At 37.0% G+C, this 20,453-nt stretch overlaps 5 protein-coding genes across 6 annotated transcripts; 3 read left to right on the forward strand and 2 right to left on the reverse strand.

Annotated features, from left to right (window-relative positions):
* Positions 1-66: 66 nt before the first annotated feature.
* Positions 67-2,119, forward strand: LOC128893131 (myosin-2 essential light chain). Its single transcript, XM_054153949.1, has 4 exons — positions 67-307; positions 397-424; positions 1,094-1,399; positions 1,502-2,119. The coding sequence occupies exons 1-4, from the start codon at positions 305-307 to the stop codon at positions 1,606-1,608; spliced, it is 444 nt and encodes a 147-aa protein (XP_054009924.1). The 5' UTR covers positions 67-304; the 3' UTR covers positions 1,609-2,119.
* Positions 2,120-2,495: 376 nt separating this feature from the next.
* On the forward strand, positions 2,496-5,582 carry LOC128893004 (ornithine decarboxylase antizyme 1). The gene is given in 5 exon segments (XM_054153703.1): positions 2,496-2,735; positions 3,642-3,741; positions 3,743-3,844; positions 3,943-4,192; positions 4,295-5,582. Coding segments are annotated over 5 exon segments (654 nt in total). The 5' UTR covers positions 2,496-2,649; the 3' UTR covers positions 4,411-5,582.
* Positions 5,544-11,268, reverse strand: LOC128893097 (uncharacterized). Of its 2 annotated transcripts, none has more exons than XM_054153888.1 (10): positions 10,796-11,268; positions 10,632-10,720; positions 10,513-10,561; positions 10,316-10,442; positions 10,135-10,253; positions 9,996-10,064; positions 9,626-9,686; positions 9,357-9,545; positions 9,089-9,259; positions 5,544-8,947 (listed from the first exon to the last, which is right to left on the reverse strand). In XM_054153888.1, exons 1-10 carry the CDS (start codon positions 10,934-10,936, stop codon positions 6,444-6,446), a joined length of 3,519 nt encoding a protein of 1,172 aa, XP_054009863.1. In that variant the 5' UTR covers positions 10,937-11,268; the 3' UTR covers positions 5,544-6,443. The 2 variants fall into 2 exon arrangements, with proteins under 2 accessions (XP_054009863.1, XP_054009862.1); XM_054153887.1 differs by having other exon boundaries at positions 10,504-10,561.
* A 403-nt stretch (positions 11,269-11,671) lies between these two features.
* On the forward strand, positions 11,672-17,876 carry LOC128892852 (ATP-dependent RNA helicase DHX8). Its single transcript, XM_054153440.1, has 10 exons — positions 11,672-12,115; positions 12,252-12,337; positions 12,411-13,169; positions 13,245-13,486; positions 13,604-13,908; positions 13,990-15,169; positions 15,246-15,578; positions 15,650-15,853; positions 15,938-16,118; positions 16,204-17,876. Exons 1-10 carry the CDS (start codon positions 12,022-12,024, stop codon positions 16,423-16,425), a joined length of 3,606 nt encoding a protein of 1,201 aa, XP_054009415.1. The 5' UTR covers positions 11,672-12,021; the 3' UTR covers positions 16,426-17,876.
* On the reverse strand, positions 17,634-20,074 carry LOC128892857 (dnaJ homolog subfamily C member 1). The gene is made up of 7 exons (XM_054153460.1): positions 19,642-20,074; positions 19,466-19,567; positions 19,155-19,373; positions 18,841-19,085; positions 18,449-18,752; positions 18,069-18,287; positions 17,634-17,995 (listed from the first exon to the last, which is right to left on the reverse strand). The coding sequence occupies exons 1-7, from the start codon at positions 19,786-19,788 to the stop codon at positions 17,930-17,932; spliced, it is 1,302 nt and encodes a 433-aa protein (XP_054009435.1). The 5' UTR covers positions 19,789-20,074; the 3' UTR covers positions 17,634-17,929.
* Positions 20,075-20,453: the final 379 nt, after the last annotated feature.

Here is a 20,453-nt window from a genome sequence, read left to right on the forward strand (position 1 = left end):
GAGAGAGAGAGAGAGAGAGAGAGAGAGAGAGAGAGAGAGAGAGAGAGAGAGAGATACATTGGCAATGAAACTTTTGAGACTTACTGTACGTATGTAGAAAGAAACGGATGACTACACTACACGCTACACGTCAGACGTTTGAGTCGAAAAGCTTACAATTAGTACGACTAAGGACTGAGGTTGACCGAGGCGCTCTCGTTATCAGTCATTGTATAATTTATACACATTTAAAGTAATACGTGTGAGTTTTTCAGTGCACGGTGCACGTTTCGACAGTGTTGGACAGTGTTCGACAGCAATCAGGATGGTAAGTGTTCATTTTGCGTCGTGTTCTATACGTTAGCGATATATTTAAAAGGTAAACAAAAGTAGAAGGCAATTCATTTATGTTTACAGGCATCTTATTCAGAGGATCAGCTGGCAGGTAAGTGAACGTGAATATGTGAGTTGTTGGGTAAAAACCAGAGTGAGATCAAAGGGGGGCGGACAGTTTTGTCTCGGTGCTTAATTCAGGTCAAGAATATCGTTACCTTATTAGACCCACCCTATGGTATCACCGACTCGCATGTCGGTGATTACCTTTTATGGTTAGGTACTTCAAAGAAATAGTAGCAGAAAAGAAGAAAGCACGACAGAATCCGAATAGCAATCGCCGTGACGGTTCATACATTTATTCTCGTTTTAAATCGCTTCTGATTCCATTTTCACTGAGTTACAGAGCGAATTTCGGGAATCGTTGGTTCTTTTCACCATCGAAAACGTTGAAAGTAAAACGCGATCGCGACATATATGTATTATCTTTTTAGTTTGTTTTAAATCATCGTTGACAAGGAAACCTTGACATATTTCTCTACCGTTTAATTTAATATAACTTTAATATCGTTTTTTCTCGTAAATATATAAAATACAAAATGTACGGTTGCAGTTATCAAGAACTGACTAATAGAATGATGTCATCGATCGAGGGTAAACGAACGAATATTATTTTTTGGTTTAGAATGAATATACTAGTACTTTGACTAAAAGATAACTATGTTTCTTTTTTGCCATGTTTGCAATATAAATTATTAAAGATCTTGGTGTGCTATGACAGAATTTCAGGAGGCATTCCAGCTTTTTGACAGTCGAGGGGATGGCAAGATTCACGTGTCCCAAATTGGAGATGCACTGCGAGCTCTCGGACAAAATCCGACTGAATCGGATGTAAAGAAATTCACTCATCAACACAAACCTGACGAACGTATCAGTTTCGAAGTGTTTCTACCTATTTATCAAGCTATAAGTAAATCTCGAACATCCGATACTGCAGATGACTTCATAGAAGGTTTACGTCATTTCGACAAAGATGGGAATGGCTTCATCTCTTCTGCAGAATTGAGACATCTTTTGACAACATTAGGTACGTTACATAAGCGACTCTTAATTTGACCAGTGTTTCTCTATCTCAGAGGCTTGAAAATGCTTTTCATAATATTTCATTTCTATTATGCTTCATTTTAAGGTGAGAAACTCAGCGACGAAGAAGTTGAAACATTGTTAGCGGGCCATGAAGATTCACAGGGCAATATTAATTACGAAGATTTCGTTCGCCAAGTGATGTGCGGATGAATGTTGATTATAAGTAATCATTATTATAGAAAGATTTGCGTTCGTCGTAAGATTTCTTTAGATGTTTAATTTTTTCCACCATTTTTGCGCCATACTTTGCCAGTATATACCACTTTACGTGGAATGATTTAGTCGCTAATAGTTTTGTTGGGTACTGTAAAATATTTTTTTTCGTTGTATCAAATTTATTTTTTATACCCGGACAATCTTTATTACGCATCGGCTAAAAAATTATGTAAAAATAGAACGCGCAAACTAAAATCGAAGTAAGCCTGCAATTCGATTTATACAGTTTCCAACCTAGACATTCCAAACTTTTTCTTATCAATTTTATATATTTCTTAGGATTCAAACGAGTACGAACAATTTTCTATTGATTTACGACTATAGTTAGTTTCTTTCTACATACTTCCAATTTAAATGCACATTATTTTCTGTATAAATGATTAAAAATGTCTGAAACCTCAAAAATACTGTATAACGAATAAAATAAAATTTTTTTAAAACTAAATTCGACTTATTATAGAACTTTAAAAAGTAGTTTCGGCTTCTTTTTTTAAATTCATTTTCTTAATTATTCTTAATTCTAAATAATTGTAAGATTTCTTTTATTACAAATATTTCTTTTATTTTACAAACAATTTATTTTAAATTCCTGTTGTCGTAATTATGACTTAAAAATTATATCTTGGGCCGCGAGTCCAGAAAAAATGAGAACCACCTTTTCTTTTAAACTTTATCATGAAGTTAAAACAGTTAAGAACCACTGTCGCACTGTCTTGAAGTTGTCGGTAGAAAAATCGAGTCGATTTGAATCGAATCGAATCGAATCGAATCGACTTTAAACGCGAGATCGACATCCGAGTATCCGACAAGGAACGTTTCAGACTTCAGTATCGTTTAGCTCGTTCGGAGGAAGACGGAGGCGTGCGCGCTGGTGATTCCACGATAATTCTTATCGCTCAACAATCGCTAGTTCAGCGAATATTTTCTCCAATCAAAGTAAATTCACGGCCGTCAAGATTTTACGAAGGAAAAAGTATGAGTATTAGCTCCAGTCTACCATTAAGTAATTGTGAAAGTATTAAAAAGGGCATAATTATGCCAAGTCTAATATCCAGCAATTGGTAAGTACTGCGCCATTTTTATCTTTGAGTTCGTCGCCGCCATCTTGTACCCTATCTGTCGTTTTCGTGTGGTTCTTTATCATTTTCATTCTACATACATCTCCCGTGAATCTGCTATCACTGATAATATATTTTTAAAGCGGTTCGTTTTCACGATAAATGCATTTTCTTTGAAACATTGAAAACTGTACACACACAGTGTCAATGATTGACGCGTCTTACAATTTCAATTGTATTTAGCTTTGATAATAAAAAGGTAAAATCCGTTGATTTTCACTTTGCTTCGATAATGTATTATTTAATCGTGAACGGAAATTTGAAAAATCTCGCTATCTTTGTTATTCGAACCTTAAGAAATATTTTCAATGAATTTACGCATTACAAGTTTTATCGAATAATCGAGAATCGTATGCATATGCTAGGAGGCCGACATAATGGAAAGAAAGGCACGTGAATAATAATCTTATATTGGTATATTTCGTCATATCTTTTTTTCTTTAGAAATAGCTGTGTTTCCGTTCATACTGCCACGTAAACCGCGACATCCGTTGTGCGACGTAGAACTAACGCGTACGTGCATATCAGCCATGGTACCCGTCAGCTGTTCCATCATACACACGCGCGCGGACACACGCACACAAACATAACACATATGTGCATGTAAAAACTAGAGTTGAATCTGGCATGAATCTACATATTGTACTAAAATAAAGTTTATGTATTGTGACGGAACAGACTTTTCCCCAGCTGTCCACACTCGGACCATTGGTAAAAACTAAAATAAGATATATGCTAGAAGTTATAGCCTTTATCTATATATGTAGCCTTATCTTCAATATTGATCCAGTGATTAGGAGCAATAATAAATTATGGTTGAAGCAGAGATATTTTTATCTTTGATTGCAGTGAAATGTCGAGTAAGTGTATGGATGACAGTTTAGAAGAAGGTGGCAGGCTCCAACAGTATTATTGTATAACGCTGGGTGTGGGGCCTCTGTGGTGGTCCTGATGTGCCCCATGCCGCATTGTCTGTATCCACAGTCAACACAGAGAGCCGCGGCGTGGGGATCAAGCAGAGTCAGCTCTCTGTGAGCTCCCACATTGTTCAAGTAAGTATTTTTTATGCAAAATTACTTGTATGCAACCTTGTTTTTCTGTGTGGTTGCTTGTTTGGCATTAAATATTTTCCATCAAACTATATTTCCAGGAGGATGAATTGTTGAAAGCAGTGAGAAATAGCGAATCGTTACGCTTAACCTTCACACTTCACTTGACAGAAAGCACTTCCGTTGAGTGGGAAACAGTGGTATGGCGCCATTGTCTTTACATTCGCGTACCAAGCTGTCTCCTTCCCGAAGGTTCGAAAGAGGGCTTTGTTTCTCTCTTAGAATACGCGGAAGAAACACTACGATGCACCAACATCATTGTTTGTCTACGTAAAGACAGGGCAGATCGAGGTATTTGTCTATCGTTATTTGACATCAATGAAAATACTAGTGGTAAACAAAATTTTTATGCTTATTTCATGTTAACAAAAACATTTTCTTGTTACGGTTTAGCAATGCTGGTTCGTACCTTCATGTTTTTGGGTTTCACTGTTCTGCCGCCCACTCATGCCTTGGTACCACCGGGTAGTGACGCTGGCAATCTCTACATGCTGTATACCATCGAATAATCGACCAGCAATCTCGATTTCTCTTTCAAATTTAACACGCAGGTATAGTTCTGTCAGAAGTTGCTTTCGTGTTAAGTTTGAGAGAGATGTTCTTACACGTATCCCAAATGGGTATACGTCGGGTGTGGCAGAGGTGTGAAGGCAACGTATAAGAGTAAATTGAAACTAATAGTCGGGAATACGTAGAACGCGTAAATAACAGGCTTTCGATCACGATATTATCGAAAATACCGATTCATTCTCTTAAGTACAATGTTAACATCTCTCTTGAGAGCACGTAAACCGCTGATAAAGCTTTCCCACGTGCAACAATTTGACGGTATCGGATGTTTAAACATTTATAGAAGACAACGAGCCGTCAAATTATAGAAGAAATTTATTACCGACAAATCTCAATGTTAATTGTGATCAATTTGTATATCACCGAGTTTTATTTTGTATTATCGTATATTTTCTTATTATTTATAAGTATTATTATCAATATTAATTATATATATGCGTGTGTGTATGTATGTATGTATGTATGTATGTATGTATATATATATATATATATACATACATACACATATATATGTATCGATATATATGCGTAGCGACACTAGTGTCAAATTTTTTTTAAAAACAATAGTTCACATATCTTCTTTTATAAATTTGAAATTAATTGTTCTTGTATCGAAATTTGCATTTTTTAAGAAAAACATTCGCGAAAAATTTATAAGTACGGAATCCAATTATGGGAAACAGAATCATTCGCAAACTATATTTTCGTATGTCCATCTAATATGTTGTATCTTTAAGGAGATACACAGTATTAGTTAGTATTTTTATTATTGTCACATTTTCAAATATTTCTGGATTCAAAGACGAAGCTATTTGTTTAATCTTGATCAATAACCAATTTTTCTACACTGATTTCTTTATCACACTAGCGTCGATCGTTATAACCACTATTACGTAGATGTTTATTTATTATACTTAGGTTTAAGTGATTATAGCGAAGATGATAAATATAACGATGATATTTCTGGGTAATGTTTGATCAATTAACATTGCAGAGTTTTTGCTAATAAATATGTTCTTTAGTGTTGACTCGATAACAGACGATATTAAATCATTACAAAATGACAAAAAAAAAGTTTAAAATATCATAAAAACTTGAAAAAAAAAAAATTGAACAAAAAAGTGTTAATAGCTTATATTAGAAATACAGTTAAGTACAGAGTGACGGACTATTATATGTTAACGCAGATAGTTTTAAATTTGCCTCAATTTTTCCAATTGAAGGATAATTCGGTGCGTTTTATTCTGTCGGTTAGTATTATGAAATATATTCGTACACTTGACCACGTAAAAGTACATGTATGCTACATTTATTATTCGTACAAGAAACGTACGTGCTAAATAAAAGTTAAGAAAATAAAATTCGTTTTATGCTTACTCTATACTTTATGGACAAAAGGGTAAAAAGTAAAGACGCACTTATCTTATACCGAAAATGAAAACACGCTGGTGTTTAAATTGTTTTTATTCTGACTCTGGTGATGATTCTATTATTATAAATCATCTTCATGGGAATACATATAAGATTATAAATTGTATTTGTATGATACAATCTATAACGATGTAGAATGAATGAAGATGCTAGATTAAGATAATCGATGACGTTACGTATAACAAAAGTAGAGGAGACATTTGCATCTGATAAACCATCCAAGATTATGTTATTTACTCCATAGTATTCATTCTAGTTTGTATTAATTAATATTTCAGAAAGTTGCTGCTTCGTGATGTTTCCTTCTTTCACAGAGACGTTTATTTTTTTTCCTAAATCAGACATAATCAAGTCCACTCTCCAATTCTCCAATTCTTATCATGGTTGATGCTAACTGAGGGTTCCGGGTGTAATCCGTGTCCTTTGGACAAGATACTTAGACCCGGAAGCCTCGGTTAGCATTAACAATGGAAAGCCGGGCAGTGAAAGCCTGGAATATCTTGGCTTATCGTTCACAATATTCACAATTATCTTTTCCGTCTCAACGTATAGTGATAGTCCTTTTGCCGTCAACTTCTGTTTCATCTGAAACATTCTTTGGTACTAGGCCCAAACTATCCATTATCCCAGATGGCGCTGTGTCTTCTATAGGGTAGGCGGACACCTTTTTACATTTAATTAGATGCGTGGCTAGTTGATTTCCATCAGCTGTCGCATAGCCACACGAACATTGCATCCGTTTGTCTAAGGGAATATTTATGAGGGGGGAGGGAACCACCAAGCTAGTCATAGGTCGTTCGTTATGAATTTGTTGTTGATGTTCCTTGAATGCACGCCAACAGCAGGTTATGTAGCGACACTGGTAACACCTTTGTTCGCCTGGATAATGATCTTGTTCTTCCACGTCTTCCTCACACTCCTGACAAGAGAGATTCGCGACAGGAACATTCACTGTAATCGGACCTGTGACCCACTTCTTTACCCTTTCATCGCGAGGCAATTCCGTCACAGGGCTGTCTACGTCAAATCTTCTGTTCTGCGGCCTTTGCTTCGAGACCATTATCGTACCACTACCACTGGAATAGGGGACGACCTTCGAACTGGAAACACAGTCATGCAATTCCCTTTGATGAACCTTCAACGAGCTCTTTTGATTGAACCAAAGGCAACACTTGGAACACTTGTTCCCCCGTCCTTGCTCCCTTCTAATAACGTGCCTCTGCATGTGTAGCAGAAAAGCGTGGACGCTGGTAGCGCTGGGACTACCCTCGCTGACGAATTGTATCACCTTCAGACAGTAAGGACACTGTAGGCCCTCGCCTTTTTCGTGAATTTTATAAAAGTGGTCTATGGCATCCTTATGGCTGGAAGTGCGATAAGAACAGGTCTCGCATCGATAAGGCATCTCAGAAGGATAATGCATGGAAGACAGGTGGTTTATGAGGAGACCGCTGTTTCCGAATTTCTGCTCACAAATGGCACAAACAACCATATCGCTGTCCGAATGACCGAAATTACTGTGCGCCTCTGTAACGTGGGTGACCATTTGATGCTGAGAGGAGAAGGCTGTGCAACAGTAACGACACACGGGCGAGTTGGATTGTCCAGGTACCTGGGGGGGAACATGACTGATCATGTGCTCCATTACATCGGTGTTGGAGCGCATGGTTGTCGTACAGAGGAAGCACTTGAAATACAAGGAGCATTTGTACTCCTTGGAAAGAATGTTCTTGTCGCCTTCCATGGTGGCGTAGTAAAACTCCTGCAGTTGTATTTGTTCACCTTTGCCCTCTTTGTCTCTGGTAGCTTTGGAATCAAGCATAGCTTTCTTTCCTTCGGGTTCTGGGCTAGCCGTGGTCACTATGTTCCTCTTGCGTCCTCTTCGTGGTCCAGGCTTCGCTGCTTGGCCAAAAGTTATCGCTTCTTGCTGATTAACGTTACCAGTGGTACTCGTCTGATGAACCAAAACGTCGCAACCCGACTGAATATCTTCTTTATTTATGGTCACGAGTTGCGCCAGTGGAGGAAGACTCAGGTTCGAATACGACCAGTTCTGAAAGGGATTCGCTGCTATTTTCGCTAGACGATCTAGCAAACCCTCATCAGAGTAGATCCTGGTTTGCTCTGCGATATGCGCGATTATGTTGTCGAAAGCTCTTCCAGCGGTGGAGCCGTATATTTCTCGCCACACTAGTTCGTCTAGAAACTGCTGGATCATTTGCCTGCTGAGCAGGCTGAGAGTATTTTGGAACATTCTGGGAACTATCTTCCTCAGATACTCCATAATGTGAAAGTTGCTCATGACGTTGCGGGAACTCTGGTCGGTGAACGCTGACTGGGTGATGTGGGTAAAACCCATCTCTTCAAGGGTACTTTTATCTACGGTGAAATCTGTCATAATCTTCGAGTCGGTGTGTACCCAGTCCTTCAGTGGATGTAGAATATTGTTGAAACGTCGTTTGTACGATCTGTCGCCGTCTTGCATGGGATCGCAGGCCTTCAATCTCAAATCTAGGGTGGAATAATCAAGCACGCCGAGCACTTCGACCTTCACCTGTCGTAGGTTCCCGTCCTGCGACGTTGTCCCTAAGCTGATTACGCCTACTTGTATCACAGAATTCTTCCCCCCCATTTTGCGCGTTTTATCCCAGATGGCGGCCGTGCAAACGCTGCGCAAGTGGGTATAGAAATTCTTTACGTACAGATTGGACACTTTAACCCAGGAAACAACGTTTTGGACATTCGTCTGGCACGCCCAATGATAAATTAATTTTAAGAGAACGGTAGGCGTGTATGGCGCTCCTTGGAAGATGGAACCAGAGAACACGGACACGTAGCGGTCTGGACAGCAGCTGGAAATCCACACGTATCCTCCAGAGTAGGGGAACGTTCCCTGATCGCTGTACATTCCCAGTTTCAGTTTAGTCTTTTGGTAATTGTTGCTATGCTGGACGCAGTACTGCTCGGACTTGACCAGACCTTGCTGTATCAGCCATTCGGCGAACTTCGTTGCGGAAAACATTAGCACACTTTTCACTTTGATGTCTGAAATGTGTGTAAATGTATCAGCAACTCGTATAGAGTACAAATGTAAAATAAGTAAAATAACTCAAGTATCGTTTATCACCTTTTCCAGTGATATTATACTATTCTAAATAGATCCTAACAAGAAATTTTGATAAATACCTAACTCTGATCTTTCCTTTTGCGCCACCTGTGGAGCGATATCTTTGGTGCGAAGATTCGGTCTGGCAATGACGACCAACGAAGGAAATGTCCTGCCACCGTTCATTTTGTTGAACGTTACCTCTCTACCATCTGGGAGATTCTTCTTTGCTTCGTCAACTTGTTCCAAAGCTGAATCGAAAAATTGTTGCACTTAACTGATCAAAGGCCCTATTTGTTTCGTACTGTTTACTTTACACTCGTTTAATCACCCATAAATTCTTCTAACCTGAATTTTTATTTCCGACCGATATTCCACCAATGCTTGTGTGTTCCGTTGGCTTTGCTACCGATACCTTGGTTATTGCCCCTGTAGTGGTACTTACGGTTGACGTTGGTGCTGACACCACCACTGGTGCAATCTGCTTGCTTACTGTCTTTATTCGGAGATTGGTTACACCTTGTGGGCTAGTAGTAGCTGGAAAATATAATTATTTTCATTATTTTAAAATTTGTCCAAATTTACGATGAACTTAAAGACAATATTTCCCAACTTACTTGGTGTAACAACATGCGTCGGACATCCCACCTTTTGCCTTCCTCGAGTGATCAACACGGGCTATACAAAGTCGCATAAGAAATTCAATAACAAAATTATTAAGGAGTTGTACCACTTGGACAATTCCATTAAAGTATAAGACAGTAATAACTCAAATACGGGTACAGTTATTTTCTTTATGGCATAACATTGTTTTAAAATTTCATTTAGATTTTAAGATATTGAAAAAGTTGGTCAATAATTTATTTTTTTATAAACTGCTACAAAAAAGCTTTAAAAGCCCATTCTGTCCGAGTGTGCGTAGTTTCTATACAAAATTGCGAAGGTGGTGTAGTTCTATAAGCAAAATAATATTTATGAACAACATACTTCCTCTATTATGTCAGGTTGTTGCACTTGGAGCACCTTTGTCCTGCGCCCAGATCTTGTGTATTTATACTGAAAGTAATCGGTACACTTTTAATATAATGTTTAGTTCAAGTAAACATACATTAAACAACATTCCTACATTTTCTGTCTGGGGGTGTGAAATTGTAGGTATAGTGTTGGCCATAGATGTGGACGTTGATGCGGAAGTTAGCGCTGGAGTGGATATAGGGCCCGACGAAGCAGTTGTCATGGTTGTTCCTGCAATTTATGCAACTTGGACATTTTAACGGGAATATATTTATGAACAAAGAACTCTTTACCTTGAGGCTGAGCCACAGATCCCAGAATAACTCCCATTCTAGAGTCCACTACCAACTGTATATTACTCTGAGATCCATTTGCATTGTTTAGTACATTGAGTTTGATCGGCTGGCCCTTAGTTTGATTCTGCAAAAGATACGAACATAGAGTCTCATAGACGATTATATTGTTTTGTTATGATACTCACTACGCTCACCATTGACGGAGGATTATTCTTAACTACTGCTGGCGCAGGGTGCGGAGGCCTGACATAGAAAAAGAACTCTGAGTTTGTAAACAAGTAACACTTGCAAAAAGATAATAAAAAATACATACAGTGTATACTGATAACCGTTGACATTGCCTGCTTGACATACCAATTTACCTCCATGGTCTTTAACCAACTCCTCTAAAGTAGCAGCAACCTGAAGCAATAAAAATAAATGTGTTATCGATCTCTGATAGGTTGCTAAGGATCTAACTGAGTTTTGCGACATTACCCTGTCATAGTTTTCCTTCAGTTCTAGTTGTAACATTAATTGCGCTTCGCTGAGCGGCTCTTCCGCACATTCCAAATTTAAAGTCATATGGGACGGTCGAGTGTTCGTTACCGAACGCGTAATCAATCGATTTTTTGGCATTTTTGTTATACAAGTAATTTTTCACGAGCATACAAAATTTCCTAAAGCAAGGAACGTACATTTAATTTAACTAAATTTTCACAACACGTCGGCGCAACACTTTTCTAAACATTTTACAAGCAAGCAACACGTTCACAGTTTATGAATTAGAGCGATTTTTGTAGGAAAATAGCAGCTATACTTGTTATTTTTACTACAAACGTAAACGTAGCATTCGTTGAGTTTAGTCGCGTTTGTTAGGTTATAGGTTATCGTTTGATCTCAAAAATAAACTATGATGGCGGCGCTATTATGCTATCAATCGCTGCCAACCAGCCAACACAAACGCCAACAAACGCCAAGCGACACCAGCGACTATCCATGAAGTACATAATCATGAGATCGTTGTATAATGCACCCACGAACCCAGTCTAATACTGTCTAGTTTTGTCCAATTTTGTCAGTCCCTTTTACTATATAACTATAGACTGCTAGACAGAGATGGGCAAAACCCTAGACCTAGACTTCGAATAAATCTGAAGTTTGTCGATATGTTTGTCTCGTTTCCTTCTTTGGAAAATTTTCAAAAGAGGAAGCGAGATGAACATATCAGCAAACTTTAGATTTATTCGAAGCCTAGGGTTTTGCCCATCACTACTGTGATTTATGTTAGTTAGAATTGAACACAAAAATTATCTCGAAAAGATCGAGATTTTCTATACTCGATTCAAAATCGAACACCTATTACAGCCTACAGTCTACACTCTACTGCACTCTACAGTCATCTACAGTCCACTATAAAATGTGAAACGCTTCAATTGAAGAAACATTTGTTGTGATTTGTCGTTCTCTTTGTCTACACGAAATGATTATCATTCATAGTTCGAATATCTTTCGTTGCTCAAAAAAATGAAAGCACGTTTCATTTGTATGTGTAACACTCAATACTCTGTAACAAAAGTTAAAATTGTGTGATCATTAACAGGAAACATCCTTTTTGTTTGCAAACGTTTGTCTACTGCATTTTTCAGCAGATATTACAAACCGAATCACGTTAATTAATTTTCTAATTGCTTAATTTTAATTCTGTAAATGCAAACATAAAAATGGACGAAGTTACAAAACTCGAACACTTGTCATTAGTATCGAAAATCTGTACAGAATTGGAGAATCACTTGGGATTGAATGATAAAGATTTAGGTAAGAAATTCTTTTCTTCTGTTTGGTATAAACAATGATTTAATTTTATGATTATAAAATTATATTACAGCACCTTCTTACATTAAATAATCTTTATCGATTCATTTATTACTTACATTTTCTGTTTTTGTTATAGCGGAATACATAATCCATTTAGCAGAGAAGAATAATACCCTAGATAAGTTCAAGAAAGTTCTAGTTGAGAATGGAGCAGAGTTTTCTGTAAGTAATTTTTGAACTTTTGTCAATTTTTGGTTGTATTTATAAATATTGTAATATTATATTGGTTTTACAGGAATCATTTATGGCCAACTTGTTGAGAATAATACAGCACATGAAGCCATCCAAAACAATGCAAGAGAAGCCATTAAAACCAACGACTAAAAAAGATGAGCTGGCACAAAAATTTCCTGCTTTGGCTTTGCCAAACGAAGAACCAAAAGTGGTAGAGACTAAAGATCTGAAAGACGACGATATAGTTAACAGCGCTATGGCAAGTTTAGAAGAATTGGCACCGTCGAATAAAAAGTCTGGCAACGAAAATAAAAAAGATATTCAAACATCTGATAATGACAAAAAAAGTAAGCATTCTAGGAGAAGCAGATCGAAAGAAAAGAGAAGACACAGGTCACGATCATTTAACCGTAAGGATAGAAAACATAGGTCTAGGTCTCATTCGAGATCAAGAGATCGTTCAAGATCCAGAGATAGGAGGCATCACAGATCAAGGGATCGTAAACGATCAAGGTCACGGGATAGAACGTCAAAATCTCATAGAGATAAATACTCTAATAGACATGTATCGGATCGATCTAGATCAAGATCTATAGAAGAACTTTCCATGGATCCAGAAGTTAGTAAAATTTATTCAGGCAAGGTTGCTAACATAGTGCCTTTTGGTTGTTTTGTGCAATTGGAAGGCCTGAAACGTAGATGGGAGGGACTTGTTCACATTTCACAGTTAAGAAGAGAGGGACGAGTTGCCAGTGCAAGCGATGTAGTGTCTAGGGGTCAGAAAGTTCTTGTAAAAGTACTTAATATCGGAGGACAAAAGGTACAAGACATAATAGTAGATGAATATGATTCTAACTTATCCATGATTTTCACTATTTGAATAAAATATTTCCAGGTTTCCTTAAGTATGAAAGACGTCGATCAAGTAACGGGCAGAGATTTAAACCCAGTTGTCACCGTTACCAAGACCGAAGAGGACGAGAAGCATTTGCGCAATCCTGACAGACCTACTTCGCTGCTAGAACTTCAAGGTAACTGGGACGAGGATGAAACTTGCTCTAGGAAACGAGTACAAAGGTTATCATCTCCTGAGAAATGGGAGATAAAGCAAATGCTCGCAGCATCGTGTATCGACAGGTATTGGTTACATTTTTAATGATGCCTGTATTAAAGAAGCATATATTTAATTGTACTTAAAAAACAATTAGCATATAAAAACGTTTTTCATTACTTGTTTCGTTTTCTCCACTGTAGAAGTGAATTGCCAGAATTTGATATGGAAACTGGTATTCTTCCCCGTGAAGACGACGAAGAGGAAGATGTCGAAATTGAATTAGTAGAAGAGGAACCACCGTTTCTGCATGGGCATGGAAGAGCTCTCGGAGATTTAAGTCCCGTTCGTATTGTAAAGAATCCTGATGGTTCTTTAGCGCAGGCTGCTATGATGCAAAGTGCGCTAGCGAAAGAAAGGAGGGAACAGAAAATGTTACAGAGGGAGCAAGAAATGGATTCTGTTCCTACGGGTCTTAATAAAAATTGGATTGATCCTTTACCGGAAGGTAAATTAATTTTTGTATATATTTTTGTAAAGTCTCTTAGTTTAGAGTAATATAATACTATTTTTGTTTTTATCTTTACAGCCGAAAGTAGGACTCTAGCAGCGAATATGCGTGGAATTGGTCTTCAAACTCAAGACTTGCCCGAATGGAAGAAGCATGTAATAGGTGGAAAAAAATCATCCTTTGGAAAGAAAACAAATTTAACTTTACTCGAGCAGCGTCAAAGCTTACCGATATACAAGCTTAGAGATGATTTAGTGAAAGCTGTTACGGATAATCAAATTTTAATCGTAATTGGGGAAACAGGATCAGGAAAAACTACTCAAATTACACAGTATTTAGCTGAAGCAGGATTTACAGCACGTGGAAAGATCGGCTGTACTCAGCCTAGAAGAGTTGCCGCTATGTCTGTCGCCAAGAGAGTAGCAGAAGAATTTGGTTGCCGTTTAGGACAAGAAGTCGGCTACACCATTCGTTTCGAAGATTGTACTGGTCCAGAAACTAATATAAAGTATATGACAGATGGTATGCTGCTCCGAGAGTGTCTGATGGATTTAGATTTGAAAACATACTCTGTCATAATGTTGGACGAAGCACATGAACGTACAATTCATACCGATGTTCTGTTTGGATTATTGAAGCAAGCAGTAGGAAGACGGCCAGATCTGAAACTGATCGTGACAAGTGCCACCCTGGATGCAGTCAAGTTTTCACAGTACTTTTTCGAAGCACCTATTTTCACTATTCCTGGAAGAACATTTGAAGTAGAGGTAATGTACACGAAAGAGCCAGAAACAGATTATCTAGATGCAGCGCTTATAACGGTAATGCAAATACACTTGCGAGAGCCACCGGGTGATATACTTCTTTTCTTAACTGGTCAAGAGGAGATCGATACTGCTTGTGAAATTTTATATGAACGTATGAAGTCTCTTGGTCCTGATGTGCCAGAACTAATAATTTTGCCTGTCTATTCCGCACTTCCTTCGGAAATGCAAACCAGAATATTCGAACCAGCTCCACCTGGCTCGCGAAAAGTAGTGATAGCCACAAACATAGCAGAAACAAGCTTGACTATCGATGGAATTTACTATGTGGTCGATCCAGGCTTTGTAAAACAAAAAGTATATAATTCTAAGACAGGAATGGATAGTCTCATAGTGACTCCGATAAGCCAAGCAGCTGCCAAACAAAGAGCAGGAAGAGCCGGCAGAACTGGTCCAGGGAAATGTTACAGACTTTACACCGAAAGAGCTTACAGGTATGTATCTATCGCCGACAAACAAGATAAATATGATAGTTTTAATTATTTAATTGATACGTTATACTTTTCCTAGAGATGAAATGTTACCTACACCAGTACCAGAGATTCAACGTACCAATTTAGCAACTACAGTATTGCAACTAAAAACAATGGGTATTAACGATTTGTTACACTTTGATTTTATGGATGCTCCACCTGTGGAATCGTTAATCATGGCCTTGGAATCGTTGCATAGCTTAAGCGCATTAGATAACGAAGGTCTTTTAACTAGATTGGGCAGAAGAATGGCGGAGTTTCCATTGGAACCGAATTTATCAAAAATGCTCATTATGAGCGTGCATCTTCAATGTTCCGATGAGATATTAACCATTGTTAGCATGCTGTCTGTCCAAAACGTTTTCTACAGGTAAAAATTACCTTATAAAATAATCATTAAAAATAATTTTTTTATGATCCATTTCATTGTTTTATTTACAGACCAAAGGATAAGCAGGCCTTGGCTGATCAAAAGAAAGCAAAATTCAATCAGCCTGAGGGTGATCATTTAACTCTATTAGCGGTTTACAATTCCTGGAGGAATAATAAATTTAGTAACGCTTGGTGCTACGAAAATTTCGTGCAAATTAGGACTTTAAAACGCGCCCAAGACGTTCGGAAACAGCTATTAGGTATCATGGATAGGTAACCGATCTTTCAACGTGACTCGATTTAATCTATTCATCTTCATTCTAACTTAATGTGAACCGATAACGTTTTGTTTATCAGGCATAAATTGGACGTGGTGTCTGCTGGGAAAAATACAGTAAGGATTCAAAAAGCTGTATGTTCAGGGTTCTTTAGAAATGCTGCGAAGAAAGATCCTCAAGAAGGATACAGAACTTTAGTAGACAGCCAAGTTGTTTATATTCATCCGAGTAGTGCTTTATTTAATAGGCAACCAGAATGGGTAAGTTTAATATTGAAAACAAAACAAACTTTTAAAAACATTATACAACAAAATATATATACATTCCATTTTTAATTTTCTACAGGTTATTTATCACGAATTGGTGCAAACTACTAAAGAATATATGAGAGAGGTAACTACCATTGATCCTAAATGGTTGGTAGAGTTTGCTCCAGCATTCTTTAAATTCAGCGATCCGACTAAGCTCAGTAAATTCAAGAAAAACCAACGACTCGAACCGCTTTACAATAAGTACGAGGAGCCGAACGCTTGGCGAATATCCAGAGTTCGTAGAAGACGTAATTAAGGCATATTTATTATACAATCTGTAAATAGTTTTGTACAGAATTTCGAATTATTAAGACGTAATTAACTGGCAAATCCATTAAAAAGAATCTTAAATCACAGATGTAGTGATCATTTTGTCACTTAACTTACAAGGGAACATATCCAATTATCACACGCCGTTTTCTTATTTTGGTAATTAGTAGACAATATACTCTCTCCATTCAGACAGAAAATGTTTTAATATTTTACAGAATTATGAAATACACTTATCATAGAGATAATGGTATTTTATACTTACATTAAAGTTTTGAATAACATTTATTATCTCTTATATAAATAAGATAAATTATTGTGTGTTTTAATATTATGTGTATACTTATAATTGCTGTATTTATTATGTTAAGAATGTAAATTTATAACATTTGAAATGTTTACAATGATAATGCGGGAACAGGTACTACTGTTTCATGATAAATTAGACAATTTATAAAGTTTCTAAAAATATGCAAGACGGAATTTTCTTTGCAACGAGGTATGCAGTTATTATGAAAGAGTACAATAGAGATGATGTGATTTGCAGATCATGTATGCACATATTAACTGGAACTTCGGGGTGTAAGACATGTTCTTTAGATAAAATATTCCGACGTTTCACCATATTGTTGCAGCTAGTTTTTTCAACAGTCAAATGACAAACTGACATATCAATACAACCTAACCTATCTTCCTCTAGCCAGCCTAAACAAACATAATCCACATCTAACATACCTAACACGACCTACCCTGACTGATTTATGTATCAGGTTAGATTTAGATTGGGGTAGGTCACGTTACACTTAATTGGCAGATAGATCCGTGTAAGATCATATTAGTTTGGGATGGGTCTGGATTAAGTCTACTAGAAGCGGATATATCAGTGTACATACCACTTGACTTCTGAAGAGACCAGCTGCAATGGTGACGAAATGTCGGAGTATCTCTTTCAAAGGACACGGCTTACAATCGAAAATCTCAATCAGTATTAATCATAACTTCAATATCAATTGATTTGATGTGATTAGTTAGAAATTATATTAATACTATGACGAAATATTATGTGCATTAGTATGATATAAGTTTTTATAATTTTAAAAAGTAAAATACACATTTCATTGGACAAATACCAATCCAATTACAATGTCAGTCTCAAAGAACAGGAAAGTGTTCAATCATCGTACCTTGTCAGTCTTTACCTCTTAATTAATTATTAAATTTATTAAATAAATACATTCTCCAGAAACATTTAATAATAATATCATGTAAGAGCAATATTCTTTTGTTTGTATATAAAGTTTCATCATTCGCAATGTAATTTAATCTCCATTTCTGTTTAAGAAATCTTTTAAGAGATTTTTAATTCACTCATATGAAATGTACAACAGCCATGAAATATTCATTTTCATGAGATATAAATTGAATACTATATTTGGACTTGATTGTACGGACTACACTTTTTGTTGAAGGAACATCTTGTACATGGCAGGCTACTGAATTTGTTGCTTCTTCTTTACTAATTCCACCAATTGCCTATACCTTGTTTGGCATTCATCCTTTGGAACGTATCAGAAATCATAGTCAATTTTGTTTAAATGAAAAGTATATTACAAAGTATAAATGTTATACCTTTGTTTTTCCTTGAACGCAATTTGCAATTTTTTCCCATCTATCTAGAGACATGCCTTTGGGATATTTTATGAGCGCTGTTTCAAATGCTTTCTGTTGTTCTTGACTCCAGTCGGTAATATTATCTATATTTTCAACGCGTATCTTTATCTTTTTTGGACGCTCCTCCACAGCTATCTCTTCTGTAGACACGCATGGTTTCAACCTTTCATCTTTCACCTAATAAAAGTGTACTTTGCATAAGAACTGTATATGAAATTCTGTAAGCCAGTTTCTCAAACTATGGTCCATGGACCCCATAGCGAATATATCAAAGAGCTCCACGAGAAGGTGAAGTTTGAGAAATACCGACTTAAACATTATTTAATTGAAGTATAAACCTTCTTTGCCATATACGTAACATCTGCAACTGTACGATTCATAGCATTCGCAATCTTGTCCCATCGCTCTGATATACCGCTTGGGTATTTTTTTACAAGTTTTATTAACTCTAATATGTCATCGTCAGTCCACAGACCTCCACCCGAAGCAGTAGGCTTCTGATACACATGGTTTGTCTGATCACAGTTCCTCTTTGGAGCTTCTTTAACATTGTTAATGTTTCTTTCTTGTGGAGTAAAACCAGGTCTGCGTCTTCTAGTACGAGATACAGGTTCTGGTTCTGGTTCTCCGATCTCTTGTGCTCTGAAATAGTCAATATTTTTTAAGATATTCTAAGCACACTGACGAAAAGACAACAGTCAAGTTTGAAATCAGATATTCATTTGCTCACAATGCTTCTTCTTCTTCCTGCTTTTTCCTGCGTTTTCTCTCTTCTAAAACGTCGTGCATGACGCACACAAGATTAGGGACAGATAACGTAAAAGCTATTATCCAACGTGGAAATTGAAATGGAAGTGTATTCCAGATGCTTGGAGTGGGAATCTTTTCTAAAATATCCGCTAAATCTGGCACATCCATTTTTCCTTTCTTATTTTTTTTTTGCATTTTCTGAAGCTTACTACCTAACACTTGTTCCTGAAACATATATATTGTATTCTGAAATTTTCCAAATATTGTTTATTTTTCAACGACTATTTTACATACATATGTATATCTCTTCTCAAAATATGCAGCCCAAGCTACTAGATATTGTCCAACTGTAATAACTAAGAACAAAATTATACTTAATTCTGCAAGACCCATTTTCCGCACATGGCGGTAGTAATATACAGCTGATCGCCAATTCGGCAATCCGTTAATGAGCACATTGTCGTATCTTTGCCTTTTTCCAGGATCTTTCAATATATCGTACACGGCGACCAACTAAAAATAAAGGTAGAATATTTGGCATAAACCGTTCCGTTCGATCGAAGATCAACGCTAACCGTTTGGGATACGAAAAACTTGCGACTTACTTTTCTAAATTGCTGCTCTGCATCTTCTGCAGGATTTTTGTCTGGGTGCAATTGGAGGGACAATCGCCTAAAAGCCTTTTTAATCTCCGAAGCGTTCGCAGCCTGAAATATGTTTCGATAAACAGTGTATTATCGGCATATTTTAATTTAAAAAGTAAACCTTATAGGAGACAAACCTGTGGAACACCGAGGACTTGGTAAAAGTTTTGATTAACTTCCTCGACAACGTCGAACACCTCCAACTCGTCATTATCCCAAGCGTTCGTAAATCTGTACACATCGAAAAACGATAAAATTCCAAAAATGACTAATGACACTCTCATCTTTTTGTTTCTTATTTTTTATCCGCTATGTATGTACAATCATATCTGTCGACAGGTTAACATTGATTGATTCCGACACGTTTATCTCCGAAAGTCTACGCCGTGATCATCGCTTTCATTTAAATAAGTTTATTTTTGGAGTAGTAGGCTAAAATATGTTAAATCAAGGAGTGCCACATTGCAAGTTTTGAAGAGGTTACGTTTCAAACATTCTAAAAACGTAGGCCGTATGTAACAGAAGTAATGAAAAGCATATGCGTCGACTATCATCAACTATATAGCGTATATAGCGAGATCGTTTATACAGACAAATAACGTTGGAGATATAAACACACTGGGAAATTTTCATGTGGAAAAAAAATGACCAGCCTGGTACTAGACAATGAGAACCTGCCCAATAGAAATTCCGACAAGAGCATCAGATATGGGCAAAACCCTAGACTTCGATTAAATCTGAAGTTTGTCGATATGTTTGTCTCGTTTCCTTCTTTGGAAAATTTTCAAAAGAGGAAACGAGACGAACATATCACCAAACTTCAGATTTATTCGAAGCCTAGGGTTTTGCCCATCACTCCGAAGAGCTTCGATCTACATTGCGGTTGGTATAGCAACTCTGATGATTTTCCCCTAGATGGAAAAAATGTTATAACGTTAGCGTTACTAGA

This window comes from Hylaeus anthracinus, unplaced genomic scaffold (genome assembly GCF_026225885.1).
Source record: "Hylaeus anthracinus isolate JK02 unplaced genomic scaffold, UHH_iyHylAnth1.0_haploid 2, whole genome shotgun sequence".
In the NCBI taxonomy this organism is placed as follows: domain Eukaryota; kingdom Metazoa; phylum Arthropoda; class Insecta; order Hymenoptera; family Colletidae; genus Hylaeus; species Hylaeus anthracinus.

Bases quoted from the DNA above. Each gene is read 5' to 3' on its own strand.
- LOC128892857 (XM_054153460.1), bottom strand. From the start codon at position 19,788: ATGAGAGTGTCATTAGTCATTTTTGGAATTTTATCGTTTTTCGATGTG. The intron at 18,288-18,448 runs GTTTATACTTCA...CACTTTTATTAG, and splicing joins TTACGTATATGGCAAAGAAG to GTGAAAGATGAAAGGTTGAA. The intron at 17,996-18,068 runs GTATAACATTTA...TACGTTCCAAAG, and splicing joins GCGTTCAAGGAAAAACAAAG to GATGAATGCCAAACAAGGTA.
- LOC128893131 (XM_054153949.1), top strand. The intron at 425-1,093 runs GTAAGTGAACGT...GTGCTATGACAG, and splicing joins TTCAGAGGATCAGCTGGCAG to AATTTCAGGAGGCATTCCAG. The intron at 1,400-1,501 runs GTACGTTACATA...CTTCATTTTAAG, and splicing joins ACATCTTTTGACAACATTAG to GTGAGAAACTCAGCGACGAA.
- LOC128892852 (XM_054153440.1), top strand. From the start codon at position 12,022: ATGGACGAAGTTACAAAACTCGAACACTTGTCATTAGTATCGAAAATC. The intron at 13,170-13,244 runs GTACAAGACATA...AAATATTTCCAG, and splicing joins TTAATATCGGAGGACAAAAG to GTTTCCTTAAGTATGAAAGA. The intron at 15,170-15,245 runs GTATGTATCTAT...TACTTTTCCTAG, and splicing joins TACACCGAAAGAGCTTACAG to AGATGAAATGTTACCTACAC.
- LOC128893097 (XM_054153887.1), bottom strand. From the start codon at position 10,936: ATGCCAAAAAATCGATTGATTACGCGTTCGGTAACGAACACTCGACCG. The intron at 10,721-10,795 runs GTAATGTCGCAA...TTATTGCTTCAG, and splicing joins TGAAGGAAAACTATGACAGG to GTTGCTGCTACTTTAGAGGA. The intron at 9,260-9,356 runs GTTAGAAGAATT...TTTTCGATTCAG, and splicing joins GGTCGGAAATAAAAATTCAG to CTTTGGAACAAGTTGACGAA.